Source organism: Schistocerca piceifrons, chromosome 4 (assembly GCF_021461385.2).
Source record: "Schistocerca piceifrons isolate TAMUIC-IGC-003096 chromosome 4, iqSchPice1.1, whole genome shotgun sequence".
In the NCBI taxonomy this organism is placed as follows: domain Eukaryota; kingdom Metazoa; phylum Arthropoda; class Insecta; order Orthoptera; family Acrididae; genus Schistocerca; species Schistocerca piceifrons.
In genome coordinates, this window is record NC_060141.1 from 631,842,555 (window position 1) to 631,851,783 (window position 9,229).

Consider the following 9,229-nt stretch of genomic DNA (forward strand, 5'->3'; position numbering starts at 1 on the left):
GTCTGTTGGGAAATTTGAAGCTTTGCTCCATACAATAGTAAGCAAAAGATAAAGCGTCTTTCTAAATTTGAATAGCTAAAAACATTGTTTGCAAGGACAGTTTTCGATATATGCTTACTACGGCAAACATTACACAAATGAATAGTGCCCCGGCTATTGTGTCTCTCGGAAAAGCAAGACGTCTCAGCTCGACAGATAACACTTATTACAATTGAGAATATATTCAAAGCACTACTGCGATGCAGACGCAAGAACAAAAAAGGAAACAAGCTTGTCAAAAACCATTTACGTCTCACGCAACTGTAAGTTAATAATTAATAATACAACCAGTTTCAGTCAGATTACAGACCATATTCGTGTATACAGAGTTAACAAATCAATCGTAAGTCATTAGCGATTACAGACCATCTTCATGTATACAGAGCTAACATTTCAATCGCAACTCATTAGCTTATACAAAAGTCATCATATGAATTACATTCCTGCGATGGACTAATTGTGTTATTAAGAAAATGCGTTAAAATTCAACTCTGTAAATATGTGTACCACTTAATCGTTTGTAATCTGACTGAAACTGGTTGTGTTAGTAAAATTGTTGAAGTAAAACTGTGTGGAGTGTGACACCATAACTTCCGACCAGTGACTCAAAGCTGTAGATCATCGCGACTTTAGGATAATGTGATTAAACACAAAAAATAGGTAGTGCTCTTCTACGGGACGACAATACTCATTTTGCAAAGTGTGAAGTGCATACACGTTCCACCGTCTCCATGATAAACGACATCTTTACGAGGCATCGCCATTGACAGAGCTGTCGCTCACTGAGCATGTTTAAGACATGATGAGATGGCGTCTGGTTCGGTGTCCATCTCTGGCTACATCTTTGGCAACAACAGCCGGAAGTAGCCAGGAACATAACTTCGGAAATGTCTTCCAATATTTATTATCGTTTCTGTCCGTGATTGCCTGGCTGATTTTAGGAACAGGCTATACAAACTTACTTGTATCGGAGCTGTTGTAAGTTTCTGGCACTGTGACACGGACAGTTATCCTGCTGGAAGATGCCATCTCCTTTAGGGAGCACATCAAGCGTGAAGGGATGCAGGTGGTCAGCAATGACCTTCACGTAATCCACAGCCATCATGGTGTCTTCGATTAGTTCCACATGTCCCACGGAAGCCTAGGTAAAAAATAGCAAATAGGCCTTCATCAGCCTGCGTCCGTGACGTGTTGCATGTTACAGGCAGCAGTTCAGGTGGATACTGCAGTGTTCACACATGAACCATCGACACACTGTAACAAGAAACGCGATTCGCCCGACCAGACGACTTGATTGCATTGATCCAAGATCCTGTCTCGATGATCCTCCTCCTACAGCAATCGTAGTTGATGATATCGCTAGTTCAACACGGGAATACGTAAGGGTTGTCTGCTGTGGAGCCCCATGTTCACCATACGGCTTGAACGGTGTGCTCCAAAGCATATGTGCCCGCAACAGCATTGTACTCTGTCATTAGATCTGCCACAGGTCAGCTGATTATACTACTTTACAGAGTGGGCAAGTCAAGTCTCTGACATTCATGTTCTGTGATGAGCCGAGCACGTCCAATACCTTGTCGCCCACTCGCAGTTCCATTTTCGTTCAACCAGACCACGACAGTAGCACGCGAACAGTCGTCAACATTCGCCGCTCTGAGACGCCCGTTCGCAGGCACCAGGCGACAACAATCCACCATTTGTCAAAGTTCCTTATGCTAGTGGATTTCCCCGTCTACAGCCTGTGTCATCACTAGAATGATAAAGTGCATCTCTGCACTGTTCATACAGTGTCTTTACCGCGTCATGTCCCTGATACGAACCAGGTGGCATTAAGTCTCGCAGTTGCCAATGGTGATAATGTTCTCGCTCATCAGTATATGCTGTATATAATGTGAATTCAGTTATGTGGATCAATTACTCATTGATAACTTTTTTCTCACTTCCCATTAGTATATATAAATATTTTAGCTAAGGCAAATACGCTGTAACTCGGCAAGATTTTGTCACCATTTATTTAACATTCTCGCTGAAAATATTTATATTACTTCACTGTTTATGGTGCACAGTCGGATTGTTAATCATTTCATCGGATGATACTTACTAGCACGACTTATTAACAGTTTCTGTAGTACTGCATACATAGGAGTTAATTAGGGCTGAGTACTGACAGAAGAAGTGGGCCATGCGTCTTCAGAAGCCGCTATCAGCTATGGAGAGATTGGGAAGAGACTTGCTGTGTTCTGCAGGGGTGAACATATTCTGCCCTGAGAGAGAGAGAGAGAGCAGAGTATGGCAGCAACGGTTTTTGATGCTGGGCGAGAAGAACCCCCATAGTACAGACAGAGTGGGTGAGAGGTTGCTCTCAGGTGGGATGGAAAAAAATTCAGAATAGCATGCCTGTAGAAAGAACATCAGTGGCGGAAGAAGGCCAGATTATATGTTTTTAGTGTGAAGGAATGTGTAGGATCACAAACGATGGTTACAAATTGACCTCCGGGCACTCTTGCGGATACTATTCGAACTATGCATGTACGCTGCGAGCCGTGTGACGTGTTACATTGTGCTTCTGGTATAAGCCATCCTGCCGAGGAAAATAAATTAGGTGTATGGGTGGACATGGCCGACAAAGATAGATGCATACTTGTGCTGATCCATTGTGCTTTCCAGAATAAGGAGATCACCCAGATAAATAAATGCAAATGTCGTGTGACTAGGGCCTCCCGTCGGGTAGACCGTTAGTCGGTTGCAAGCCTTTCGATTTGACGCCACTTCGGCGACTTGCGCGTCGATGGGGATGAAATGATGATGATGAGGACAACACAGCACCCAGTCAATGAGAGGAGAAAATCTCCAACCAAGCCGGGAATCGAACCCGGGCACTTGGGATTGACATTCTGTCGAGCTGACCATTCAGCTACCAGGGGCAGACATCACCCAGATGATGCCACGAGAAAATTCCCCAGATCATAACGTTCCTTCCTACAGCCTTGATCCTTCCGACGAATGTTGCAAGACCGTATACGCCAAAGGCCATCTGTCCGGTGGAGCATAAAATGTCATTTATCTGAAAAGCCAAATTGTCGCCCACTCCAACGAACCATACGCAACAACGTTCTCTGAACGGTCGTTGAGGAGACACTCTTGGTAGCCCCTTGGTTCGTCTGGGCGGTCAGTTGCTCAACATTTGCACGTCTGTTCGTACGTCTACATCTCCGCAACCGTCATTCACTCCTGTCATTTATGGCCCATGGCCAGTCATATACAGCAAGGGAAATCAGACAACATTGAGAGTAAAGACATTTCGACCGTCAAAATTTTGTTAGTAAACTGTCGAAGTAGTCGTAATAAATTTTCCAAATTTACTGCCCTCTAGGAATGTTCCCACGCTCAAATTATTCTTGGGACCGAGAGCTGGCTGAAACCTGAAGTGGAAAGCTCTGAGATATTTAGCGAGTCGTGGAAAGTATATCGCGAGGACAGATTAGGGACCGTAAGGGGTAAGTGTTCATTGAAGTTGACAAAAACGTTGCCTCTATTGAGGTCGAAGTTGAGTGTGGCAATGAAGTTATCTGGTCGTGTATAACACGTGTACGAGAAACCAAGTTGATTGCTGGATGTTTTTACCGGCCACTCGATTCCAATGTGACAGTTCTAGAGTCATTTGAAGAAAGTCTACAATCAGCAGCGCGTAAACACCAAGATCATGCATTGTTCAAATATGTGAGAAATCTTATGGGACTTAACTGCTAAGGTCATCAGTCCCTAAGCTTACACACTATTTAACCTAAATCATCCTAAGGACAAATACACACACCCATGCCCGAGGGAGGACTCGAACCTCCGCCGGTATCAGCCACACAGTCCATGACTGCAGCGCCGTAGACCGCTCGGCTAATCCCGCGCGGCCATCATGCATTGCTAACCTACCGAACGTAGACTGGGATGTCTGTGGATTCATGAGGTCATCAGTCCCCTAGAACTTAGAACTACTTAAACCTAACTACCCTAAGGACATCACACACATCCATGCCTGAGGCAGGATTCGAACCTGCGATCGTAGCGGTCGCGCGGTTCCAGACTGAAGCGCTTAGAACCGCTCGGCCGCATCAGCCGGCTGATCACGTTTTCTGAAAACTGTCTTGAGCAGCCAGCTCGGCAGCCCACACGTAATGTAAATATGGATTAGCGATCATGAGTCACTATGGCAACTATGATTACGAAAGTTAATAAATCAGTCAAGAAGACTAGAAGACTGTTTCTTTACAAAGGGTAGATATGTAATTGTTAGTATCTCACTTAGACAGTGAATTGACATCACTTAGTTCCAGTAAGATGGACACAGAGGAATTATAGGCAAAGTTTAATCAGATTATAAACCATACTCTGGAGAGTTATTTGCCTAATAAGTGAATAAAAGGTGGGAAAGATCCACACTGGTTCAATAATGAAATTCGAAGATTCTGAGAAAGCGGAGGCTGTTGCACTCTCGGTTCGAAACAGAACCCACAGATGACAACAAGTAAAGATTAACAGAGATGCATGCGTTTGTGAAAAGACATATGCGGGAAGCGTACAATAACTACCACCGTTACACTTTAGCAAAAGACCTGGCAGAGAATTCGAGAAAATTCTGGTTCTATGTTAGATCGCTAAGCGGATCTAGGGCTTCCATTTAGTCCCTTGTTGACCAGTTTGGTGAAGATAGCGAAACTAAAGCCGAAGTTTTAAATTTCACACACGATAATCGTAAAAACATACCGCCGTTTGACCATCGGACAGTCTCCCGTATGAACGACACAGTAAGAAGCATTCCTGGTGTGGAGAAACAACTGAAAGATTTGAAAGCAAATAAATCACCAGGTGCGGATGGAATCCCTGTTCGATTTTGGACCGTTACCTAGCCCGCATTTATCGTGAATCTCTCGCCCAGCACAAAGTCCCAAGCGACAGAAAAAACGCGCAGGTGACTCCAGTATGTAAGGGTAAAAGAAAGGACCCGCAAAATTACAGACCAATATCCCTAACTTCGGTTTTCTGAAGGATCCTTGATTGAGAAGCTAACGTCTACGAATAAACATGGTTTTAGGAAACATCGCTCATGGGAAACGCAGCTTGCCCTTATGTCACATGATATGCAGTGAACTATGGATGAAGAGCAACAAGCAGATACCGTTTTTTTCTAGATTTACGAAAGGCGTTTGGCACGGGGCTGTTAACGAAGGTACAAGCATATGGAATAAGTTTACACGTATGCGAATGGCTCGAAGACTTCGTAAGTAACAGAACCCAGTATGTTTTCCGCGAAGGCGGGTGTCATCAGAGACAAGGGTATCCTCAGGAGTGCTCCAGGAAAATATGATAGGACCGCCTTTGTTCTCTACATACATAAAAGATTTGGCGGACAGGTTGGGCACCAATATGTGATTATTTGCTGATGATGCTGTGGTGTACGGTAAGGGATCGAAGTTGAGTGACTGTAGGAAGACACAAGACGATTTAGACAAAATTTCTAGTTGGTGTGATGAATGATAGCTAGCTCTTAACGTGGAAAAATGTAAGATAATGCGGATGGGTGGAAAAAAAAACCTTTAACGTTCCGATACCGCATTACTAGTGTGCTACGTGTCACAGTCAAGTCGTTTAAATATATAGGCATAACACTGCAAAGCGATATGAAATGGAACGATCATGTGATAACTCTGGTAGATAAGACAAATGGTCGAATTCGGTTTATAGGTAGAATTTTAGGAAAGAACGTTTCACATGTGTAAGAGACCGCATGTTGGACGCTGGTGAGACCTATTCTTGAGTATGGTTCGAGTGTCTGGGATCCGTACCAGGTGGGATTGAAGGAAGACATGGAAGTAATTCAGAGACGGGCTTCTAGATTTGTTACTGGTCGGTTCGAACAACAAGTGTTACTGGCATGATTCGGGAACTCAAATGGGAACCCCTGTAAGGAAGGCGACGTTCTTTTTGAGAAACGCTGGTGAGAAAATTTAGAAAACGGCCATTTGAAGCTGACTGCCAAACGGTTCTGCTGCCGCCAACATACACTGCGCGTAGGATCACAAAGATAAGATACGAGAAATTAGGGCTCATCCGGAGGCTTGCAGAGTACCTGTGGAGATGTAGATGTAGAAGCAGATGAAACCGAGCACACACCCAGCAACAAAGTCGGGGAGCACGAGTTGTGGGGCAAGTTTCAGGGCTGTTACGCGACATTTGCCATACTTAAGTCGCAGGTCTCAGTTTTCCCATCGAAACGGGGAATATGAGACAGTGTTGTATGACTTATTGAAGTCTGTACGTTTTCCTAGTCAGTTTCCACTTCAGAAAGCCGCCAGTGCCCTATAGAACGAATATTAAGATTTTATCGCCATGCAGTCCATAAATTACATGAAGGAGATGACAGAGGCAGTTCTGAGTAGAGATGAATTTGCAGTTTACGGAGAGCATATTGCGAATAACTTAGGAAACAATGGAAGAATGCAGATAGGAAATTTCATTGGCCCAGTGAGTAACTGATGACGTTCTTCTGAAATGAGAAAAGGGATTTTGTGGAAGGATAGCGAATTCGGATGTGCAGAATACCACACAATCTCCAATCCATTCCTTGCAGTCAACATCCGTTACCACATATAGAAATCACACAATTTCTTCTGGCTCCTGCTTTCTTTGTACATGGCAACTCTGTCTAGCTCTCGTTCAAAATTCAATGACCACTCATAACCAAAGTGTACACATCGCAACATTGTGAAACGCTCGTCCAAAATTCAGAGACCACCCATAACCAAAGCGTACAATTACTGTTAGTCAAATTTAAGTAAGAAACGTAAATGTAGGTGGTAAAGATGTACTCATTAAAAAATCACTACTAAAATAAAATGTAGCGTCAAAAATATTATTTCTAATGTATACAAAGCATATTAGCGAAGTAATTATTTTTTCATAGGTGTCTGGGATGTAACATGGGACGTTGTTTTATAGACAAATTTAAGTAACAAACATAAATGTAGATGATAAAGTTTTACTGACTAACAAAATAAAATAAAGCGAAAAATGGTATTGTTTCTTACTTATACAAAGCAAATCAGCGAAGTAATTATTTTTTTGTAGGTCCCTGGGATGTAACATAAGGTTGTTGTTTTGAAATTATAATTATACACATCACGCAGGTGAAAGATTCAGAATTGGCAAGAAACCGGAGTGTGACAGCTAGCCTGACCGAGGCTGGAATGGTTACCTAAATACAGTGGAAACTTTCGAAATCTTTTCGGAAACACTCTGGATCTGGGTTTCGAAATCGGAAGCCACATTCTTAAAAAGGGCTTGAAACGCATACCATCTAGTGTTCGAGAAGATTCATAATAAGAGTAACGTACCGCGAAAATAGATTTCTTCCCAGTAAAGTTTACGCTTATTTGTTTTTCTTTTCTAATAATATTAAATTAATTAAGCACAAATTAGGGACTGAGAGCAATTTCTTGGGACATTGCGCTCTACTAACTGCAGTGTAACTGACTCCGACGGTGTGGACGGGCGACTTTGTATAGCGACTGTCACGATACGATGTATCGGAAATGTCGGCATACAATGTCGAGCGACTTTGCTGCTAGGGGTGTACATGCCTTACACGACTCATTGGACTGTGTATTTGTTGTAGCTCATTGCTTTCTGTAAGTAAAATCCGTGTCACATGTTGTTCCAGGTGTCCTGGCGTCGGCTAACGAGTGTGGTGAGAACATCAACGGACCATCTTTGTATACCCGTGTGGCGCCGTATCTGCGATGGATATTTGCCAACACGAGGGACGCTTGTCTCTGCTCCGCTTAGTCTACTTAGCTGTGACACCGCGCAGAACTGGAATGGTGCTACGGCTTCGATAGACATCTGCAAATTTTTGACTCGTAGCAAGTGGGTCTAATGGTGCACACTGAGGCACGGTTTTGCGTCTGATACCCGGAGACTGCACAAGTTGCCAAAGATACTTAGGTTAACATTACGAAATGGTGTGTTGATCACACTGCGTTAAGGATAAATTTATAACTGAAAGTCGAGTCGTCAGTGCAGTTCCTTATGCTTACGAGTGTGTCGTCGTTCAAAGTATTTAAATTCTGCTTTCCTTCAGCGACGTGCAACTGTAGCTGTTGTGGAGAGAGACTGGTTTGCAGAATGTACAAGTAGTTCATTAAGGAACAGCGTTTTTATGCAATTTTTATATGATTAAGAAACTCAAGCATGCTGCAACTGAAATCTCGTTATAGTCAATTCACAAGAAAAAAAAACAATTAAACCTCTTATGAAACCGTGTAGCAAATCTGTATAAAACGCCCAAGGCTGAGAATGTTAGTAAGGACCATATCTGACTAGAAAATTAACGAAGAAAGCGAAATACACACTGAGCCTGGAAACTATTGCTTGAAATTTGAGACAATGTTTGGTGCACAATAATGAACACCAGGTGTTCTTAAGGTAAGTAGCGGAGGTGAGCACCAGTTTGGTCTCGTTTACAAGGACAGCTCACTAACTCGTCGTATGGAAACCCGAAAATTAAAAAGGATCTGTCCGGCAGCAAAAACAAACAAGAATTGTAGCCATATCTCAAAGTGATTCCTAATAAAGAACGAATAGTGCACTAACGCTGTGTATTGCAAAGACTTCTTTTTTCCCCCTAGTGTTTATCCCACTTATAGTGTATTCATCATTAGAATAAACCTGATGTCGACATTACATCGTCTATTCTTCCACGTTTGTTGGAATCTCGTTGGATCTCGTTGGATTTCGTTTCACGTAGAGCGGAAGCCAAGCTTTCTCGAGTACAGTCAAGTATGATAAAAAGAACACACACTATGCTGTGCATATCGACTAATCGATAATTCGGGAAAACAGTTTTACCGGCGCATTAAACATGGACAGCACTGGCCAGCCAGCTGGTCCAACTAACCTGTAGTGATGGGAACAGTTTCAGTCCGCTTCACACTGCATGAATAGACGAGTAAACTAAACCCGTCTTGTGGCACGCTAAGCACCGAAGTGCTACTCCTGCATTTCGCGATTGGCTGGTGAGCTGGAACTTAAAGTGATGTGTTGACCTTGGATTTCATGTGCAAGGTAATCCTCACGGCATTGCGGGGTAGTTACTCGCGCAACAGGTCCGGCCAACGCGTGGTGGTGTTGGTGACCTAAA

At 43.2% G+C, this 9,229-nt stretch overlaps 1 protein-coding gene across 1 annotated transcript in view; it reads left to right on the plus strand.

Moving 5' to 3' along the window:
* The window catches only part of LOC124796240 (vitamin K-dependent protein C-like), a 149,774-nt gene extending 141,105 nt beyond the window's left edge, over nucleotides 1–8,669 (plus strand). Inside the window, exon 8 of the mRNA XM_047260330.1 lies at nucleotides 7,751–8,669. Coding sequence (XP_047116286.1) covers nucleotides 7,751–7,875 — 125 coding nt within the window. The 3' untranslated portion in view covers nucleotides 7,876–8,669. The remainder of the gene's footprint in view (nucleotides 1–7,750) is intronic.
* The last annotated feature ends 560 nt before the right edge of the window (nucleotides 8,670–9,229 follow it).